General features: G+C 39.0%; 1 protein-coding gene across 2 annotated transcripts in view; it reads right to left on the bottom strand.

Annotated features, from left to right (window-relative positions):
• Positions 1-23637, bottom strand: part of cdkal1 (CDK5 regulatory subunit associated protein 1-like 1) — a 336709-nt gene that overhangs the window by 61515 nt on the left and 251557 nt on the right. For both annotated transcript variants that reach the window (XM_083918841.1, XM_083918840.1), the window contains exons 13-14: positions 14270-14353; positions 10176-10340 (exon numbers count right to left, since the gene is read on the bottom strand). In XM_083918841.1, coding sequence (XP_083774967.1) covers positions 10176-10340; positions 14270-14353 — 249 coding nt within the window. The remainder of the gene's footprint in view (positions 1-10175; positions 10341-14269; positions 14354-23637) is intronic.

Genomic DNA, 23637 nt, shown 5'->3' with positions numbered 1-23637 from the left:
CAAATAACTAATTCAGTGTCAGCAAATATACCTGATAAGACCGTCAGTGAGGTAACACTGTATGACTTTTAGCACGTTTTGAACGTTGGCTCATTCATTAAAAGCATGAATAAATGGTGAGAAAAAAGAAGTTGGCTTTCCATCGTTTATATCTTTTTATAAACAATAATAACTAAATGAGAATGGCTGCCTGTAAACAGAAAGATTTAAATAAAAATCACTCAGTAGTGCAAATTGTATTTCCTCCTTACTTGAGAAAGAAAAGGATCGAGATGAATATTTAATGGAAACAGAGAGAACAGAGAGAAAAAGTAAAACTGACAAAGAGCAAAGGACTGATGAAATAGAAAAGTTGAGTGTCAAAACCATTATCTTTCTCTGCGCTGACAGACCAAGTACTGTCTTCCTTTCTATCCATCTATTTATCTGTCTCTCTGCAGGTGTCTTTTAACAACAGGGTGCCAGGCGAAACTGAATAGCACTGTCTAAAATCTATTACTAGTAGGGAGGATAAGTGAAAATCCAAGTGCCAGTAGGTGCGTGTCAGCACAGTGGGAGAGAGGGGAGGAGAGGAGTGAAAAGTAGAAGAAATGAGGGAAGGGGGCAGAAAAAGATGAGAGATGTGTCTTTCAGTGATAGTTCACCACCTGCTAGCTGGCATGCTGAGTTTGTGCATATGTCGGTGAGAAAGAAACAGTAAGAGAGATGGCATTGGTGAGTGTTTGTACGTGCGAGCCTGTGATGGATAATATCGGTCTCTCTGCTCACAGCGGTAGAACAGAGAAAAATAATTTTACTGAAAATCATCTAACACCACTCTCAGGATACTGACTGGCTAGCACAGCCAGATACTTTTCCCTTGAGCTCTAGACCTCTCAAATGTCTCTCTGTGTCTTAAAAACTCTTGCTCCAATTTCACACATGCACCTTTTTAAAAGAGAAATCTGCCTGGGTGTCTGGTGCCGCCTCCGCCAACACACTGACATCTTCACACAAAGATACACACACACACACACACAACGCATCACGAGCGCCAGAAAGCACAATACACAGTGGTCACATTTCTCACATGATCCTCACCAGCTGTCAGTTTCACTTTAGACACAGAGGCCATAGACATTGGTTTGTGTGTGTGCATTTGCGCCTAAACAGATTCTGTAACAGGCTCCTCAGTTTCACACTGAGTGGTGATTTGACAAAGCCACAGTGACAATCACAATAAGCTGCAGCTGGATTTTGAACTGGAGAGAGAAATATTTCTGATAAAAATAAAAGTATCTGTTGGAACTCAAAAAGAGTAATAGTGGCTCAGTGGGGAACTTGAGTTATCTTCTCTTTCTGTCTTCCTCTTTTTTCATCTGTGATCTGAAATGTTCTGACAGTGCAACTATAAAACTCTCAGGCACTACAACACTTGGGTGTACAGGTATGCCTGTTGTTGCTTTACACAAACTTACAGCTACATGATATCCTAATCTGAACATGTTGTCAAGTTGTACATTGATATGACTTGTTTCTTTAGGCCACTTGTGTATGCGTACATGCTGACTGTATATAGATTTGCAAGATGACTCACAAACACACATTTACTTAGGCACACATTAGATTTTTAAAATAAAAGAATTATCTGAATATTCAATAATTAAAAGTTGATTATGTGTGACTTGTGCAGGCTCTATTTTCTCCCACTGTGCAACAATAGGCGCAAAATTACAGCAAAGTCGACAAAGCAGTAAACACAACTACTGTATGCATCTGCTTGTGTCTGCAGACCATGGGGATGTAAGCGCAAGTATCAGCTTTTGGTTCCAAAAAATGAAAATATGGCTGCTCTTTAAGTTACTTTATAATTTGGATGGTTAAGATACTATTTTGTTATATGCTGGCTTAATAATGACAATATGACAACAAAGTTATACTATCTGAATAAATAAAGTTGTTTCGAACTTTTGGGGTGGATGTTTTGCTACCCCTATTTTCTTCATGTTACATTGTTCTCACAGGTGCTGGAAATCATTGAACACATTTAATGTTGTATTAGCAAGGTTAGAAAATGGCTTAAACCTTGACTAAATTACTTAAAACTGCTTGAAATTTAGGTTAAATAGGAGGCCAAGATTACTTATGAATACCCTTCTGTGGAATTTGTCACAAAACATAATGTAGGTTGTTTATAGAACATTAACATTTAATTTAATGTATATACTGTATATATGTAATTTACCACAGCTGTAAGGTGCTGGAAAAATGTTTGAATTTGACTTGCTTGAACCCAAATGTTAAAAAGTGGCAACCTGGCAGCTGCTACTGTTGAGCCCTGCACAATACCAATTACTCTTCACACAGAGAAAAGATGTCTTCCATTACTTAGTCATATTGTATATTTGCCTTCAGGCGAAAAAGAGGCCTGAGGTAGTTGTTAGACAACCAAGGACATTTTTCAGATTTAATTTGACGTTATACAATACACAATTACATTAAGTAACTTGCTGTTTAAAGCACTTCACCATCAATCTGTGTCAGGGGACTCATTCCAGGTAATGAGTCTCTGGTGAATAAGTATTAAGGCGTTTTCCTGAGTCTGGGATTAAAGAGCGCAGATTAAAATTCATCAGGTGGATCCCAACACTGAAACTAATTTAAATGAGCAAAGATAGCAGTTCCTTAACTCTATTGTTGTGGATACCAGTAGTACGTTTAAATACTGGTAAAAAATGTTGCAAAGTAAAAGCCTACATTAAACTGTTGATGTGGAGGTTGTGGGAGTCCAGAGTAGGGATATCATAATGAATCAATTTTGCCATAACCAGTTACCTAACATCATGGTTTCATAACCGTAAGAATTGTATAAGCTACAATATCTATGGTAATCAGATTACAGCATTGTTGCCCTGTGAAAATGAATATCACATGTTTTGTGTGAGAGAGAGTCATTGTACCACTCATCTGAAGAACGGCTGTAAAAATTTCAGAAGGAACTGACATTCAGCATGGGATCATTTTGGATATCCACAAAATGACCAGTGTTGTCGAAAATTGATATCAAACCTGCAAAGCATGCTGTCGAGGTGACTGCAAAGGGTCCAATATTTCAGAGATCTTCCATCATCTTCAAGATAATCATCCACCCTTTCATGCTCAAGTCAAGGTGAAAAAAAACTTGCTAATGTAACACCACTAAGCTGGAACAAGACAGTTCAAAACGTTTTACTGATTACTTTCTGAATATTGTGGGCCTATGTAGGAGTTACCCGGATGTAACTCCAGTTCAAAAAGTACGTGGTGATCCCTCTATTTTCAATATCAGGTAAGCCTTCATTAATAATCATGAATACCGTCAAAACATGATATTTCCTCTGACAATAATCCTGATATCAAAATGTCATATTTTGACATCTCTAGCGGGGAGGTGTCTAATAAGTTAACTTAAAAATATATCTTCTCTCATCAAAGTCTTTACACATCCAGCAAATGCATACGCGAGATAGGATGCTAAACCCCTCTGCCTGATGCAGGCTTATCTGAGGGGTTAGCAGGGCTGGTCCACAAGGGGTACTCTGTGCTTATACAAGCTTGAAACCAGCACAGGTTACTTGAAAAAGATCACATTTGTTTTTTTATTATTATTATTTTGGCATGAACTCTGAGAGAAGAACTCTGTTTTGTAAGGCATGGGTTGTAAATTAAGTGTGCAATGAAATCTCAATTAAATACTATTACAACAAAAACCACAACAATTAACTGCTGAGAAATACAGTACTTTAACAAAAGTGCAGCTGCCATTCTGTTGAAACAGCATATTGAGCGTAAGGATGATAAAACCTGAAAAAAAATACAAATCCATGGGTGACTCCTCTGATGAAGAACTTTGGGCCCCTTCGAGGAGAAGTCTATTTTTACGATGGCTTAGAAGAAAAGGCCAAAAACACCATAATTGCTCAATAACCAAAAACAGTTTCTGGCTATGTGCTTTGTTATTTACATCTTCCATCTGGGGTTTAAAGCAAATTCAGAGCAAGGGGCATTTAAAACTCTCTGACATTTTTAATAAACAAAACATTATGAGGCTGTGTAATGCCAGTCGACATGTTAGGTAAGAATACTGAAAATAGACTGATATTTTGATGGCTTAACATGTATTCCTTTGTTACTGTGACTTTAGCTCTAACACAAAGCGCAGGCCATGTAATACAATTTGACATACTAAATGAAATGCTTAAAATAGCTACACCTGCTGTTTTGTAGGCAACAACAAATGATTTGCTACTAGAGTAAACAAAGTCATGCAAAGGCCAAGCAAAACCTTTTGACATTTATAAAAAACAAGACTTGAGAGGATTAACTGTGTCCCGACCAGAAAAGACAGCCTAATCTTTATTTTTTGTTATTTTCCTGACAATAAAGATGACAACATGATGTGTGCATAACGCAACATCAAAGCAACAATCCCCAACAGTTGCATGGCAATAGGCGATGGTTCAATTGTTGAGGTGAAGTACAGATTTTTGCTCATGTTGGGTGTGTGTGCGTTTTGTCTACATGAGGATTATGTGTGCACAGCCAGTGTCTCACGTAGCCTGCGGCTAGTAGGAGTCTGCCATGCACACCAGGGGGGATTGTGTATTGGCATATACTGTATGTGTACTTCTAAGTGTGTGTCTTTGTCTTTGTGTGTGTGTGTGTGTGTGTGTGTAAGCCAATGAACCTGGAATGTATGTTAGTGTGTGTTTATGTACTGTAAGCAAAGCATTATGATGCAAAATAAAAGCAATCCCACCCACTCAGCCTGTGCTAGAATATAGAAAGATACAATTATAAATTGGCCGCATCCACGCAGGGTGATTTTATATGTCTCTCTTGCCACCATTACACGCCAAACAACCAAAATACAAACACAAGATGTAAAAGGGGAAATTCAGTGGGAAATTGATGAAACAGGAGACAAATAGAAAGAAAACCGAATGGCAGAAAGAAGGAAGCAAATAGAGATAGACAGAAAAAGAAAGAAAGGCACAAGGAAGGCTGGAAAAAACAAGAATACCGGCTCCAGGGAAAAGGAAAAAAGAACTATAATACTCCAGCAGAGATTCGTCCATTCACCTCCATTTTTTTTTTGTCAATTTGTGGTCATGGGGACTACTTGTTTCCTCCATTTCAATCTTTCTTCCAGCTATCTCCTTTTTCTATTCTGTCTTTCATACCAGCTGTCAATCTTCTGTCTTGTGGAAGGAGCAGAGCAGATTTCTTCTCCCTCTCCTATTCTCTCGATCTCCTTGAGAAAGTATGCTGTGAAAGGAGCTGATTATTGGGTGGCACTCAAGCTGCTTTTCGGTCCCCTGATCTCCTCGTCTACCTTGTTCTCTCTCTCTCTCTTTCACTCTTGTTTCATTTTTTGGCCTCTCTCGCCCCTCCCCCTCCTCTTCTATCATTTAATTTTATCTGAGGATGAGGACTGGAGAAGATACTTTCTCCTTTTCTTTCCTCCATCGTGCTGTTGAGTGCTTTCTCTGCTATTGTGTCCCACTAAAAGACTCATTACTGTCCTTCCCTTTCTGTGGAAAGTGGTTTCTGTGAATGAAGGGCTGACAGACTGAGAGATAGAGAGAGAGTATGAGAGAGAAACAGAAGAGGAGATGTCATCTATGTCAATAAAAACAAATTTCTCTCTCTAAAACCTTGGTCTTGTTTCATGGAATGGAATGGCAAAAAACACCAAGGCCTTTTAATGAACATCACAACAGACAAAGGAATGATTCTTGGGCTGCACATTGACAAAGAGCAGTGTGCCATTACCATTTTGAGTCCATCCATCCATCCATCCATCCATAATTCCTGTGCCTGTCTATATGTTCACACATCCATGCATCCATTCATCTGCTCATCCATCAGTTGCATGCATCTAAGCCATCATGTCTCACATCCATGCATCCATATTTATCTGTCCACTTTCAGGTTCAACGGTCCACAACCATCCACACAAGCTTTCACATGCCACTCGTCTATAAATCCATCCATCTTTTTATTCGGCCATATTGCTTCATTCCCACACACATCAGTATATATGCTTGCTGGTGTGCAATCATCTCTGCCTCTGTGTCAGAAATGATAGAGCTTTCACTTTGCTCCTCTTTTCAACAAATGGACATTACAGACCATAGTGGGTTCCTCTGCTTATATTCAATCACCCACTTATCTCTACCACTCTTTTTCTCACTTTCTCTTTCAACGCTCGTCTGCATCTTAAATGAAAAGACAAAGCTCACAAGTCCATCTTTCATTCAGCTACTCAGTTATCATGCACCTCATCACGCAAGATATCACCTCAAAGTCCTTTATTCTTCTGTTTTTCCCTCGCTCTCTGCCAAAAGCCTGTAATTATAGACTGCTGGAAGACATGGGGGTGAGCATCTATCTACCTTTCCATAATCATTCATACACATTCAGCTCAGTGTGTGATGGAGTCAAGCAGAGACTCATAGAAAGTAGATGGTCTTTAAAGTATTGGCCAGCCACCAATATGTGTGCATGAATGCATAACCTGATGATCCCACATACCAGAGTGCTGTACTATAAGTCTGTCTGTGTGTACATTGCAAATCCTGATTTGTACCCAAGTTGTCAGGTCACTTATCGATTAGCAGCATTCTCCATTGCCACTCTACAAGGACTAATAGATTACTGATCATCACCAGCATCACTTGAGATCACGTAATATAACAATGTGTGTATTACCACTATGTTGTGTACAGCAGAGACACGCATTTATTATTTTTTGCAAATCCAAATAGTCCACTGTATTACAACAGATACAGATACTGCTGTCTCTGTGCATGTAACTTATGTTGGTTTAAATGTGTTTCTCATTCTGTTTGTGTAACTCCATTTGTCTAGTTATCACTTCCTCTAATGTTCTCACATTTACCGCTATACCTGTTGCTATGACTTCCTTTAGCTGTGGTTGCTAACCATGTTGAAGTTTCAACCCACCACACCACTTACTTTCCCATATACACAAATAGCCACAGTTTATTTCATGCACTTCCCAAAACCTCAAAGCACCAGATATGTTCACACAGGGTGTAAAACAGACACAAAGTGATGGAGTGTGCTATTCCATGACTCTAAACTGCAAGCAAAGGCGACCATTTTTTTATGCAAGTATTCAAATATCACATGGTCACATTCATGCGAGTACAGGATGATCATAATCACTGCTATCACAATTTTTTGTGTGGAAAAAAGGAGGCCTGGGCAGGTTTTCATAAGCAGGTATGTCATTGTGTGAGAAACACATTGTAGATAACATGATGAGATACAGTATATATAAATACCCTACCCTTTATTTAACTAGGTAAAAGTCTCATCAGCAGCATATTGTCGTAACATAAATAATCAGTGCATTTACATGCAGTTTAAAAACCTGGTTACATTCGGGTTATGGGCATACCCCGGTTTCTTAAACACCATGTAAATACCATACCCCGGGTAAAATCAGGGTTTTCATAACCTGGTTAACAGACCTAGAGAACTCCTTCAGTTCCCAATTATTGGCGCATGTAAACAGCACTCTTGGATTATTACCGGGTTTCTTGTCTGTGCATGCTCCCCACTCCGCGGTGGCTTTTGAGCTGGAAATAGAATAAACCAGGAAGCAACGGCGCTGAAAACAACATGAAAAAAACAATAACAACAACAATAGAGCGTTACCTTTAAACCGAGGGAAAACTTTGCAAAGGCAAGTTACATTACTACCAAGAAGACCTGTTTTGGTAATAATTCTGTCCAAAAGTCTTCTGTACTGGAAAAAAGCTGTATTCAGTCACCACCTACTGTACCGGAGGTTGAGTTACTCCGTTATTTTCCCATTAAACCCATGCTCATGTATACGAGGGGAATTTTAATAATCCGATTATTCCCTTAACCGGGGAAAGACCATTTTCGGGTTACTGGCGTGCATGTAAACGCACTGAATCTTACAACAATACACAAAAAAAATGCAAACAAACAAACACAACAGCCATATATCAAAGTCAGCGAGCAGAATATCCAGTCAAAAAGCAATATAAAAACAGTTATAATGCATAAAATAGGTTCCAGTTTCAAACGATATTAGCTGAAAAAAAATCAGGAGCAATCACATTGACCAAGAGTGCTAATTGCTCGATCTTTTTAAAATGATTTAATTCCCCTATAGTAATCAGCTCGGACAATTTCAGGTCTTTCTGAACATCATTCCAGGAAGACGGGGCAGCATATTTAAAAGCTTTTTTGTCTAGTTCTGTTCTAACTTAGGGGACCACCATCTGCAGAGTATTATGAGAGCAAAGGGTTTTCTGATTTTGTTTTTTACACATGTATGAAGAGTACATGTGTGTATATGTCTATGTGCAACAGAGTGCAAGAGTTGTTACATCAATCAAAGAAAAACTGAAGGCCTGTGCGCATTGTGTAACAATGCTGAAAGAGCATGAGTGAGGGGCAAAGTAAATGGGAGTGCAAGTGTGTGCGTTGGATTGGCTGCAGACCTTATGAGGCAACTAGTTTTACAAGGTCTAGTCCCCACTGCTGAACTTTTCATTGCTGAGTGACGTGTCGCTTGGCTGTGCAACCTTTCTCTTTTTTACTTTTTATCTCATTCTCTGCCATCCATTTCTCTCTCTCTGCTTGCTTTCCTCTTCATCAGTGCCACCCCCCCCCCCTCATGTCTCTGTCTGTTTCTTTCTTCCACTCCCTCCCTGTCTGGCAGTAAAGGCTGATGGAGTGTGAAATTAGAAAGTGTATCATATTCTGCTCTGTGACTTCATGTCCTGAGCTATAAGCTACAGCTAGTCAGAGTGAAAAATAACATGCAGTGAAACAGATACATTAACATGGTGTTTGTGTGTGTGTGTGTGTGTGTGATTGTGTGTGTGGTGGAAAAGAAGACAGAGGACAGTTTAGCCACAGCTTATTTTAAATTACTTATCTCACGCCCGATACACTGGTGCTTTTCCACAAACTGCAGAAGCGAGAACAGATTAAAATGTGGACACATACACACACACACACACACCCACATACACACTATTCATTTACTGAACAATAGTTGAATAGCCTGTTGTAAACACAACTTTTATAGTTTTGATAAGGACAGAACACATAGTGAGAGCTTGACAGATGTAGGATAAGACGAGAGAACATCTGGTAAACACATACACACACTACATAGGCGACTGATTTTAATTTGCTAAATATAGCTTGCATAAAAATCTTCACTAATTTTATCAAGGCAAAATTAATTCATAAAGGAGGTGTAACAAATTGATACAAGAGTCAGACATATGGCTACATTGATAGACAACCTCAGATACAAACTAAATTCAGTGTGAAATTAAACTGAAATGAATCAATGAGCTTGGGATTTGGGCATTGAGTGTATAGTTATGGAGAGTCGCAACCAACCAAATGTGAACAATGCTAATAACTAAAAACTACTTGCAATGCACCTGGCCCCTGAAACCACTGACACTGACTTGGGAACAAAGGTAAACATATTTCCGATTCGTATCATGTCAGTGAAAAATCCATCCTCCATGGGGATTGGCAAAAAAATGTTCTCTGCATATTGCTGCCCATGATAACTGTTGGTGTGAAAGTATTTTCTGGGGCATTCAGCTGAGATTCAGTATTTCAATACATAGACGTATAAACTATTATTCATTTAAGAAAACGTAATCTGAGATGAATGAATATTAATTTGCAGCTGAATCAAACAGCACTGAATTAACATAAGCCTACAGTGGCATGATCTTTACAAAATTATTTAAAATATAATCTTTTTATTTGTTCATGGACCATGCTTCCAGATGGCTACTGGATCGTCTGGGAGGGATAAACACTCATCTGTTCTGAATGAATGTGTGGTATCTAACTAAAATGGAATGAGTCTCAGTCTGTCTGTCTGTCTGTCTGTCTGTCTCTCTGTCTGCATGTGTCTATTGTGTATTGCTCAAGACTCAAGGAAGGGCAGTGTGCAGTTTGACATTTGGATGAGCGATTCATCACACTGATTGTGCGCATTTATTTTGATGTCACTTTGATTTACTGTTCTGTAGAATTGAATTTGGAAAAAAATGATTTAATGCATGCATTTAACTATATCTGTTTGTGATGTGCATGTATTTGTGTGTGTTTACCTGCATCAGGCCAGACACCTCTCCTTTCTGAAGTGGTGCAGCAATGGAAGGAGTGAAGGGCTTACTCTCCTCTACCGGCTTGCCTTTAAGGAAGTGTTTTCCTGCCTCGTAGATGTCCACCTCAATCATCTTCCCTTTGAATTCAGGCCTCTTTGGCACCAGCACCTGAAAACCAGGAGTGACAAACTATTCAATATTTCATTTATTGTAGCAGCGACTGTACAAATACACCTGCAGTGAAAAAAAAAAATCACATTACATTTCCCAAAAGTAGAGCACAATGGGTAATATTAGAACTGAGTGAAAGTTATGAGGCACAGAACAAAAGTTATGTATCATTTTAGTGACCGGAGGAGAGATATATCCAGCAACTTGTCGTCATTCCACCAAATAACCAACCCCATTTCATTTCACCACAATTGTCAATTACATTTTCATTTAACCGCTGCTCAAAACTGTTTTCCCCAATGCTCTCCAACATTGTTATTTAGCCAGTCCCTGCCTGCTTATAAAAAACACAGGGCTGAGTGTTTTCAGTTCCATTTATGGAAGCCCTCAAGGTCAAAAACCACAACGACAGCTGTGAGATGCACCACCGGGATTTGCTGCTTTGCCTTATTATTTCACCATGGCAACTATAAATCTGGGCTGATCTCAGCAGGAAGGAAGAGAAAACAAAGAGTTATAATTATGGCCTAGTGTGAAATGGAATTTGTTGGTAATGACTTACCCCTGTAAATAAAGATCATATGCAAATGCTTTTCCTTTCAAAACAAATTTTAAACCAACCACAAAGTTGAAACACTGACAATGATGTACTGATTAACTCCTTTTAAATTCAAGCTCTCTTGTAAACACTAATAGAATGCCTTGTGTTGTTATCATTGATGAGATTTAAAACTGTAGTCGCTGTAAAGTCACAACTAAAGTAAGGCCTTTCTTTGATAACATCCTATGATTTTATTCTATTTCCCAGGTGAAAGAAAAAGGCTCCCTATATATAAGTGAACCTTTCTGAATAAACTGACATGAACATGGCTGAGCATTTATGGGAAACTGTCTGAACTGCATTGAAACTTTCCTCTGGAAACAGTTCAAATTATTAAACAAGTTTAAAGACAATGTGTAACAAATTTATAGTACTGATATATTTTAATAAACCAAACGATCAGCAGCAGAACAGCAACCTAGGAGCTGCTAAGGATTCAATGTCCTGTCCAAGTACACTTCAGCAAGGTGGTTGCATGCTGACTCAGATCATCTGGTGGTCTGTCTAACCATTACACGACTCTGCAGGGCTAAGCTACTGACTGGGCAGAGAATAACATGTGAACTGGTGGAGGGAGTGGTACTGCTGTGATGGCAGGAGTAAGCCTGGCTCAGTGTTAATCTGTCAGTCTTTATCCAGCTGGTGGAATATGATAGGAGATAGAGAACAGGGCAGACAGATGCACAGCCAGCGCCACACCTGCCTCATCAGCACACCTGCTGCTCGACACTCTGACCACTGTGAGAGTGCATGTGCATATGTGTGTGTACTGTAAGTAGCCAGCGACCTGGCTGAGAGCAGAGAGGTAACACAGCAGGTCTGTGGGGGAGGAAAGTGTGTGTGTGTGTGTGTGTGCGTGTGTGTGTGTGTGTGTGTGTGTGTGTGTGTGTGTGTGTGTGTGTGTGTGATTGTAGGTGAGGGTCATTTGGGGCCCATTAACGGGTGATTAAATGATGAAAGACCTTGTCCGATTTCACTGGAAGAACCACCCCCCTCCCCCTACTTCCTCACTTAGCCACTAACACTCACACACACAGGTGGGTTGGGTGCCTATTATACCCGTCAGGATGGATATCCATCTGATGGTGTAAAAGTGAAACTAGGCCATTTGTTCACTCTCACACTTCTGTCTACTACATTCCCCACTTCCTGCCGCCCACATACCCACCCTTTCTCCACCCCATTCGGTCCCTTTTCTCTTCTTCCACTACTCTTTTCACTTCTTTTTTTATGATCCTTGACCCCCCCATCACCCAATCCTCCCAATGGAACAGCTCTATCTTTTTCTTTTTTATTTCTCTACATTCTTCTTCTTTTACTAAATAAATATTTGGGATGTTGCTATGAAGAGTGATGTATACAGTGGATTTTAACTTTTAAGAGTTTCAAGTATAATTAAATATTAGTAACAAAAATAAAATTTGAGTTATATGAGGAATAAATATGCATATATAAAAGTGAAGAGGCTCTCAAAAAACAACTTGCCAAGTGAGTCAGATCTCTGTAATGTGTATGTATAAGCTCACGTGTGTGTGTGTGTGTACTGTATGAGTCTGCGTCCTGTGAATGTAGACATACAGTGTACATGATACGGGGGTGTATCCCTTGGGGGAACAGATTCAGGAACATATTGGTACATAGTGTTTTCATGTTCTTTTTTCAAGTCAGGGTGTGATTTAGGAGTACATGCCAAATACTTAATGTCCTTCCACCGAAAAAAAACATCAAACATGTCAACGTGCTTTCCTCTTGAGTACAGTCAACTGACACCCATTACATACATGCCTATGCACAAATGCACACATGCACAGAGGAGCGTGCACACACATGAACCGAGTGACACTTGTAACTTAAGTTTATAGCCTGCAGAAGGAGGTGCAAAAGAGGAGGAGGGGAGGGGAGGAGAGGAAAGTAGAAGAGAGGAAAAAATATTACCATCCCCTGCCCTCCCTGCTAATAAAAAGCATAACTTCAAACATGATGGTTAAACCAGGAGGAAATTGATTTATTTGAAGATGTTTTAAAGTGAATTTTTCACAGGTTGAGCTTGGGTCTTTGAAGCCACGTGGATGTGTGTGTATGTGAACAGCTGTGTGTGTAGGATGGAATGTTCATGTCTTTAGGGCTGACCTTAATGTTAGCACATTTATAAAAGCAAAAAGTACTGCTGCTATCACCCGCCAAATGCTCTCATGACCACCGCAGGGTATATATGTGCGTGTGTGTGTTTGTGAGTATATGTGATGTTATAGCTAACCTACTTCAGTCAATACAAGCTTAAGCTTCTGACACCTGCTGTGACTACTCTGTGACATGCAAAGCAAAGCTTCTGACCTGATTTACTAAGTGTGAAAATGAGAGAGGATTGGATTAGCTTCACATACGGCAAAAATGTAATCAAACCCAGCTTAATTTACTGCTTTTTCACTGTATGTTTTCGATGGATATAGTCCGTAGGCCAACTAAACTAACACAATACAAAAGTGTCAACAAATATCAAGCGGGCAGAATTGTCCTTCAGCAGATGCTGATATCCATTCCAGCACATGCAACTTAGCTTGATTATAAGTTTGTAGGGCTCAAAATGTTCAAAGCTTCATTCATATCACTGACATTCATATTCTAAATCAACAAGCTTCTGTTCAAACATGAAATTGCTGTGCAGTTACAGATGAAGATTTCTGTTATAGCATACTATGAGCATTGAGGACCGTGTCCTAACTGAATGGGCTGTGAGAAGGTGTCACTGACAAAATCAATTTAATTTACATTGTAAGTCGTTTTGAGCTGAACTTTTATCGTTTCTATTTATTCTTGTTATTCACTTTGAAAGCACCGCAGTGGACGAAGGACATCCAGCTGTTGACCATATTGCATTGTAATTTCAGATAAATATTGCAATATAAAGTGTGCAGTTTGTTTTACAACTTATATACAAACATAGGACATTAGATACAGACTTATAAATCTGATCCCCAAATAATATAAATATTAGTTATCATCCCTTAAATCAATTCTTACCTTTCTGGCATTTTTACACTTTTCTTTTAATCTTAACATATTCCTAATAAGATGTTGAAACTCATCCGTATTCAATACTCATATACTTCTGACAAAAGTCTGACCAATCATTCTATTTGGTCCGAATAAAATCGTCAGAGGTCAGGCAGGGGAAGAGGTGGCAGAGTTGTTCATGTTCAAATTTTTACCAAGTGCAGTGTGACATGCCAGAAAGGTAAGACATGCTTTAAGTTAAAAATGCTGAGTAAACACAGCTGAAACAACTGAAAAATGCAACATTTAAGCATTTTAATAATTATCTTACCTGTTCGTAGAACTTGTTGTGAGACACATAGTACTGGGCATCGAATGACTCCTCTGTGACCAACACTTGTTGCCTCTCCCCCACCTACACAGACAGAAAGAAAACATTTCTAAGACAACAAATAAACACATACAACTTTCTTGATTAATTAATAATCAGCTTTTCATGCAACATTTGTTCAAATGTTTTTGTGTGTGCATGTCCATATGGCAATATGCTGACCATAACATAAGCAAAACAACATGATTAATATCCCTGGAAATAATTTATGACCCTAAATCTTTGTTTCTGTCTCTTCTTCATTTTCTTTTTTTTATCTCTACATCTCTTTCTGGTTGGTTAAGTATCATTATATCAGTCAGAAGTGACTTTTTTTGCATACAATATTCTGGATTCTTTTTTTTTCAATTGAGCTGACAGAAAGACACCATTTGGTGCCTTGTTTCATTGCATATTGAAATAGACAGACTAATTACATCTGCTGACAAACATCTACTGATGTTATTTCGCCATATAAAAACACACTTTCAAAAAACTATTTAATAAAATGATTGTCTTGGTTTATGCAAAGTAGATACTCAAGAGTATCTATACTGATGTGGCACTGGCTATCAGTTTCCTGCTTTTGATACACAGAATGTGTGTAAGGGCTGAGTATCTTCTTTGGTTTTAATTCGACACAAGCAGGCTGCCTCAGTTGTATTAATATAATATGGTTCTATTCATCAAAATCCCAATTCAATCAAAGTTTTGAGCTTTCATGTTTTCTTGTTAGTGCAGTTCACCATTTAATTACAATCTCAAGGTTCCTGAGCCACTTCAGTTTTAGCGCTTTGGCGGAGAGAATAGTGAGTGTTATTAAACTGACATCCTTACAAAAAAATGAAAACTGAATAAATAAACACAAGGCTGTACAGGATACAATTCAAATACTTATACAAAACAGACTATTCAGGACATCAGAGAAAAAACTACTACAAGGCCTCACAATCAAGGCATTTTGTATGGAACACGTTGACAGAAAGCTTTATTTTTAACATGCTGTTGACTTACAGATTGAGACAGAAGAAAAGTTTTGTTGAAAGTAATGCAGGCATGAATAAAACCACATCAGGATTGACTTGGAAAAGGAAATATCTTTTCTCATTTGTCCCATCCATTTTTGACAATAATTTGACTGTGTTTCAGTATTTAATTTTACATTGCTGTGTATGGTTAATACTTTGTTAGCATGCTGTAATGCATTCAGGACCACACTTTTCTTTAAACTCTTCATTTTGATCTAGTACAAACTATAAACCTGTAATGTTTGTGACTGCATCTCGCAGGTTATTGGGCCAGGGCTGTCGGGTGGGGGTACACTAAAATATGTTTCTGAAAACACTTTATGCGAGAAATAGTCAATACAGTTACAGAATATTGAGACATATTTGATCAGCACTGCCGAGTTTCACAATTTGATGAGAGTTCAGAGCAGTCATTGATACTGCATCAGAGATGCCACTGCTCTCATTGGTTTGTCCCATGGTTCTTCTTCAGGCACGGTGGAAACTAGTAGGTGCCATAAGGAGCACAAATAGAGGGCTCTGGGAGCAGAAAGGAACAGCAGATGAAGGTAAAGATATATTACTTTTTCAAAGATTGTCTGCTTCAAGTACGATCAGACTTGTTACAGCTGGTTTCGAGGCAGTGTGAGAGTCAGTCAACAGTAGACGGCATGCCTCCATCCGTGCCTTTTAAAAGGGGAATTTTAAAACACTATGGGGGTAAAAAAAACAAAAACACAAGCAATTAACTTCACAGGAGTTTGTGTAACAGCTGATTGTTTCTTGCAACAAGCTCTGGCACAAAGTTGAGCCGCTCCGTTTTTTGCCTTTCTCTTTTTACCAGTGAAAAGAAGGTGCCTTCAAGTGTGATCGGAAATGTGGAACTCATGACAATGACCTGACGGATAACAATAATAACTGAATATAAAGTCTACTAGTGCTAAATTAATTAGGCAGGTAAAGAACACAACAGGGACACTGCCAGACTACCCTGGATCTACCGGAGTACAGAGTTCTAGGTTCAATGGGCAATATTTGCATTTTAACTCTGTCAGTGATGAGCCCTGGACTGTAAAACTGTGCTGACTGATCATTTCCTTAGCAATATGTCAGAGCCTTAGAAGTCATGGCTCTGACATATTGCTCAGGGTGTTTCCATTTTTGCAGACACCCATCTTCTGTACTCTTTTCTTCCCTCCTTCCCGTCCTTATCATTTTGCTTCCACCCCCCTCTCCTATCTCGGGGCGTTTTCTTTGTTGTTCATACCTCTCCTCCTTCTACTAGAACTCCATATCATCCTTCTCTCCTTTCTTTTTAACTGATTTTACTTTGAGTGTGTGTGTGTGTATGTGTGCGTGCACGTTCCAACACAGACAGCACCTGCACAGGCATGCTGACAGACTTAAATGGAGATCAAATAAATCACTGTTTCCTGCAAACAGAGCAATTTTCAGAAAAAGAGGAGGGAAACAAATATCCTTTGAACATTATTACTGAATGGCGAACATGGATTTGAAGAATATTCGTCTTTTAGATACAATTGAAATATAGAGAACTCGCGAATGGCAGACATTCAGAGCAGTTTTTCTTCAAAAAATTAGTACAGTATGGTCAGCAAGAGTAATTTAGCGTTCCACCTTGTGTATGTATGCGCATGATATGAGTTTGTATGGATCTGGCTGCCTTAATATTTGCTAATCCACCCCTAAACAACCAACGAGGAACAATGATCTGGGATTAAGGTATATCCTAATATGTTGATTGAACTGTGAAATAAGAGGATGATCATGCATGAACACACTCCAGCATAGACCAATGACTTGATGAATTAATGAATTCAGTAAATCAAAAGTTCATAAGCTACACACACCTCTGTGTACCACACCATGGGCTGTGTATGTATTTGTATGCAGTGTACGTGTTGGTCTTTGCTCGCATATCTGCGTTTAAGAGTCTGCATTACGATTTACTCCAGCTGTTGAAAAACGGCACAGAATACCAAACAAGCCGTGTATGTGTAGGTCTTTGCACAGTGAGGCATTAATTTACTTCGCCATCCAATCCTGTGATGCACAGCAGATCCACTACCGATTTGAGGGATTATGAGTTTAATTGATAATTAATCCACATCATAACAAGGATAATGAGAGTACCGTGGATTTGAATTGTATTCAACGTTTATATTTGCGTCACAAATAAAGGAGAAATTCACTAGAACATCATCCAGCATCTCACTGCATTTGTGGTCATTTTTTAAATTGTGTGTGTGTGTGTGTGTGTGTGTGTGTGGGACGGGTCTCTCGCCGGCAGAGTAGGAAATCATACCACCGTCTTAAACTGCCGTCAACCCAAGTAAAGGCTGTCCGGAGCAGATCTACTTCTCCGGGCAAGCGCTTATGAGTAGAGCACCGAACACAACATCAGTACCAGACGCTTGCAGCTGCCCCGGGAACAAACATCTTACAGATGATTTTCAGGCCACATCTCATATCTACTGTGGCGGATATGTTTGTATAAGTGCGCACTACATTACTGCCACCTTTGAAAAATACATTTGGTAGTAGGGGAGACCAGGTAGAGTTGTAACAAGGGACGGTTGTAACACCTTAGATTGCTCCAATCAGAAACAAACTACAGTGACATCACTCATTCTGGAGATGTATCATGTACACATCTCCTTGCTGTAACAAAGGAGCCACATCAGGTTCTCACAAAGTAGGTTATCAACAAAAAGTGTGTTTATGACATTCAAAATTAACTTTTTTTTCTCATTATCATTTTTGGCTACTGTCCTGATATTAAATATCATAAAAATCAAAACATATATTTCTAGAATCACTGTTTTGTAAGATAGAAATAGAAATGAGGCCACATGAGGTCAAAACATGGCTGAAGGTCCAGGGAGGGTTGTAGACTGTATAAAATAGACTGTATAAAAAAATGGACGTAGCCTCTCTGACCGGGGCCCGTTCTCTCAACTTGAGCCATTCGTACTTGCCTCTGGGAGCCACCATCTTGTCGGACTTTGACTCCTCCTCATTTCCTCTCACCAAATAAGGGCATTGATGTTACTTTGGGGGGAGGGAGATACGGCTGTCTGGCTGACATTAACAGAATTAGCCACATTAGCTCAAATTTGCTCCACCGCCCGGGAGCTAGGCTAACAGAACATGTTACTAGATAAACGGGAGTGGGAGTGGGAGTCCCGTGTCTCTAGCAGACATTACACCCAGTCGGCGAGTCGAGTCTCCAGCTCCGGGAGTAAAGTGCAGGCAGCCAGCATTTATGATCTATGATTTAAACTGATATTCAACACAGTACCATGCCCATAGACTGTAAAACACTACCCTCCTCCAGATTAGCATGTAGTGTATGTGCCATCGATAGTAGGCAGTACCGCAAGTTATGGTGCAAGTGCGGCTATGTATTTAGCATAACAGAGCTAATGTTAACACGGTGTGTTCCTAAACCATCCGTTTGTACAGTTGATCGAAGAGCAAATCATCTTGTCACTTATAGTAGCACCATCCCAAGAATGACCGCAGTCCAGGTTGAGATGACAGAATTAGCATGCTAATCCTGACAACTGAAATGTTATTGCTAAATGTAATGAGTAGTAGCTGCTGGTTAGTCACCTGTAATGTGTTTGATTGCAGGATGTCAAATATCAGACAGATAACTGTGTTTATCTCCTTGTTGAGCAGGTTTTTCTCTTTTATGTTTATTTTTGAGGCTGTCCACCTGACACCCATGATGAACAGTTGCAGACAAAACGTACCACATTTGTGTTTTGTGTATTTGCATAACGTTTTCTCTGAAGACAGGAATAAGATCATTCTCTAATATAAGTGTGAACTAAAATCAGTGTCCCAGATAAACACGTTCAACTAGACCATTTTGAAGTAAGCTAAAAGTAATCCAAAATTATTTAGAATACATTATTTTACTTGAGTAATCCAATGAATACATTACAAATGACATTGTAGGACATGTAATCAGTAATCTGTAGGGGAATACATTTTAAAATTAACCCTCCCAACACTGATGAGGACACACTGCGTTATCATAAGCTATTCTGAAAATATGGTGCAGTACATCCTCACTATCTTAAAACCTCACACTAAATTATCACATAGGGAGGGGCTATTACATAAAGCGATAAAACATAAGCAAATTTTTTTTTTTTTTTACATTTATCCATTTTACCACGCTCAAATGAGTCAATGTATCAAGTTAAAATGTGTCCACGGATGTACAGTGTGACACCAACCAAAGCAGAAATGATGGCGCCTAGTCTGAATTCCACTTAGCTCTCATTGGCTTTAGGTACTCTCAGATTTTGCTGATAAAGATATATTCACCACACACTTTTTATTCCGCATCATAACTACTGCATAACTTAAAACAGCAATCAGTGGGAACACTTTAAGCCCCCCTGTTTAGCATTCATAAGCAGTATATAAACATTAATAAATGATTTATAAAGTGAAACCCAATCAGTCAGAATCAATCGTTGTAGTTAAGATTCAGTCGTCACATAACAAGATAACTGTCCTAACCTGACCCATCCTCATCCTAACTCATCAAATACTGCCGTTTTATCAGGACCCTTTATCAGCTGTACACAGAGCACTTGCTCCGAGCTTCTAATATAACCATGAACAGGTTTATATTTGAAAGGCGAGTTTGTGACAAACAGCGGTTGTGGAAATGCGAAAAGCTTGCCTAACCATGAGTCACAAGGAAACTTTCCCCCCTGCATTTGATGCTGTAACAGACCTTTTGTGACTAGTTTTGACAAACTACATCAAAGTGCTTTTATCTCTGTATATTGTATGCTACTGAATGGGGTTGTTTGTTTCGGAAAAACTTTTCCCTCCAACCAGTTTTCAGCTTTTCATCATTAGTGCAATTTACCACAGTGTTTGACCAATACACTGTGTGTGAACCGCACCCCCCACTGTTAAGCAGTGGCTTGCAGGCATATGCAACACCAAAGCTAAACCCCATTCTCCCACTCACACAAAACACATTTTTACTCTTCTGTATCATGCAAACATGCACACACATGCAGAAAGAAGGATTAATGAATATTTGCCTTCTTGCTCACAAACCTTATCAAATTATCACAAACGTACAATCACCAGCACACACAAAAACTTGCACACAAATCAAGTGTCACACACAACCCACGCTCACTCACACAAACATGCACACATGCGTACTTCTGTATCCCCTTGTAGAAAGAGATTTTTTTTTGTTGCCTGCTAACCAATCATTGTGGAGAGTGATTTAGCAGAGCTAAAGAGAGATGCTCTGATCTTTTGGAGGTTCTCTTTGAATAAGCTTCTTGAAAGAGGAGGTTTGGGTATTTTGTTTTACCCTCAAAAGTCAAAACCAGTGTAAAAGAGACTCAAACTTTTCAGTGTTTGTCACAAAGACTGAAGGGATTAGGGGTGGCTTTGGTTAAATGTTTACTGGGGACGAATGAAAAATCAACACAGATCAAAGTTATACAAATTAACAGTTTGAGACAGGGCCTAAACATAAATACTTTACACAGAGTAATACACTTACGAAGTTAAGGAATTGAAGGAAATTAATAAAAAGTATATTTTTGGTCAAATGCGGATCCTTCATACATATCTGTAACTTGGGAACATAGATCTATACAATAAGCACAGTTTCAAGATCAGTGTCACCAATTCACTATTACGACCAAATGTCTCCCCCTCTGTTCCCGAGGTATGGCGTTGAAGAATGGACAGAAACATTATAATGTCACAGTTACCTTGACCTTCAAGGACATTTGTGCCAAATCCAAAGACATTCCCTCAAGTATGTACAGACGTATGTATGTACAGACGTATGTACGTACAGACAGCCGTAAAACATAATACCTCCGTCCACAGCTGTCGCCAGCGAGGAAGTGTAAAATAAAACGGAACAGAAAACATTAAAGTATTTAACGTACAGTATGTGAGAGGTTTTCAAATCTTTGTCCTCCGCAAAGCCTGTACAAAGCTGTCTTGACCAATTATTTTCTTTTCTTTCACACATTCAAACCCACCTGAAGTCTAAATATGACCCTTACCTATCTGTAAGCGCTGCATTCACCTGTATTTTGCAATATGTTCCAATATCTTTGTGTCTAATGCTTTCAGCTGTGCATGATTAATCAATAATCAGATTTACAATCTAATATGTCAAAGGAAACAGGAACTGTGGCAGCCAGTAGACTGACTCACTGTCTATCTAGCTGCACTAAAGAATGGAAAGCCATGTTAACCACTGCTGCAGGTTTACAATCCGTTATGTCTGGCTCCATTTTAGTAAATTAGTAATGATGTTTCAATCATTTGTGACCACTTGAAATTTTGATAAAATACAAATGATTAAGAATAATTCATGGGGTTTGATTGACAAGGGTAAATAAATGATTACAGAGAGAAGGAACACTGCAACCACACTTACAGAAACAATGGGTTAGAAATTTTAGTGGTAAGAGAAAGTAGACAGTGAAAAAAGGAAGATTGCAAGTCCTTCAGATTTGACCAGACCTACACACAACCACTGCCAGTAAGACAAGTGTACTACAGAGTCATGAGTAGTCTTTGGAAGGTACATGACATCTTTTCCAAACACCTCAGATAGTGTTGTGGAAGTGTTTGACAGAGACTGAGAGACATATAATATTCAAAACAGATGTTTATGTTAATCCAGCTGGAATCCAGCTACCTACCTGAAACCAACATTCACCAACATATGTACGTATATAAATCTACAAATGTCTCTCTTTTAACACAACCCTTAAACCTACACCAGTTTTCTGTGTTTGTGATAGTACACTTCTTATATTAAAAAAAAAAATTAATCTTGTCTCTACACATCACAATACAACATAGGTCTACAGTGCTATACAGCCACTTCCACTCTGACCTTGTTTACAGTTATTTAAAACGTATCTTTGGCAATCGGATCACAGGTGCACAGCACTGAATACAGGTGTAAAGACCACGAAGACGAATAGTGATCCGATCTCTCAAAACATTTGCAGAAATTGTCTGAGATGCATTTGACTACATATCTTTGGGGTGCCAATGTGTCTCAGACAAGAATGTACCAGGAAACTAGTCATCAATACAGGTGATGTTGACAGTCGCTAATGGTCAATAATTTGTGCATTTTACGACAAGTGTTGCTTGACTGTCCATTGTTTTGCCCTATGGAAGGAGATGTGTTGGATTCTGCTGACAGCAATATCTCCAGCTGTACCGACAAAACCGCTAATGTGACTGGCAAGAGCGTTGGACGAGTCACTGCACAGGTCCCTCTGACCTCTCAGAAGAGATGACTTAGGCAGTGACGAAATCTGGACACAAATGGTCAGCTATAAAACACATTATGATAGCAGGTGTGAATATCAAATGTGTTTCTAATGTCCACTTGTGAACAGATCACCAAAACACATTTTAAAACAATGTTAACAGGGCCTCTGTGTGAATAATTTCATTTTTGACCTTACCGCCAGCAGTCTATTTTTCCAGGCCTCTAATGTTTGTTGAACACAGACTTAAACTACCCCAGGTATTGTTTTGTCTTTCTATACTTCAACTATCACTTGGGACCTAAGGAATTTATCAGGAGCAAAGATAATTATTTTATATTTATTATAGTCGTCTTTTTGTGACCTTCTACAAGTATGCTTAGTATTTTGAATTGAACAAATACTGAACCTTGAAAGCACAACTGTTATATATTATTATTAGTCTGCCCACATTATACACTGCCATGCAGTCAAAGCTCAAGGAAGAACAATTGTCTCCCTAGTTTTCTACTTCATGGAACTTTAAAACAGTGAAAAGCAATAAACCAATGACCCAACTCTAATCAGTGTGAAACACTAAACCCCAGACCGTTTTATGATGTTTGTAACTCTCTGTTGGGAGAGGAACAGTGGAATATAGCACAATTCTGACCCTTTGAGACAACTGTGACTCCATGAAACCAAAATGTGCATGTGGGGGATTTAGATCTCTCTATCTTGGGGGACACATATCAGACTAAAAATAGTTAGTGGACGGCAATTGATGACAAATCCATGTCCCAAATGGGGGGGGGGGGGGGTCCATTTAAGCATGAGAAAGAGAGACACAAGGCAGCCAATATTCTGACTTTTTTAGCATAATAAAAGGAAACTTGTACACACAGACACAACAAAAATAACCAAACCACATACACCAATAACACTGAGAAACAGAATAAAAACCAGAGATTGAGCTCAACACCTATGAACAAACACCCCAACACACCATTATACC

The sequence above is a fragment of the Echiichthys vipera genome (assembly GCF_963691815.1).
Source record: "Echiichthys vipera genome assembly, chromosome: 8".
Classification (NCBI taxonomy): domain Eukaryota; kingdom Metazoa; phylum Chordata; class Actinopteri; order Perciformes; family Trachinidae; genus Echiichthys; species Echiichthys vipera.
This window is presented reverse-complemented; position numbering and strand designations above follow the sequence as displayed.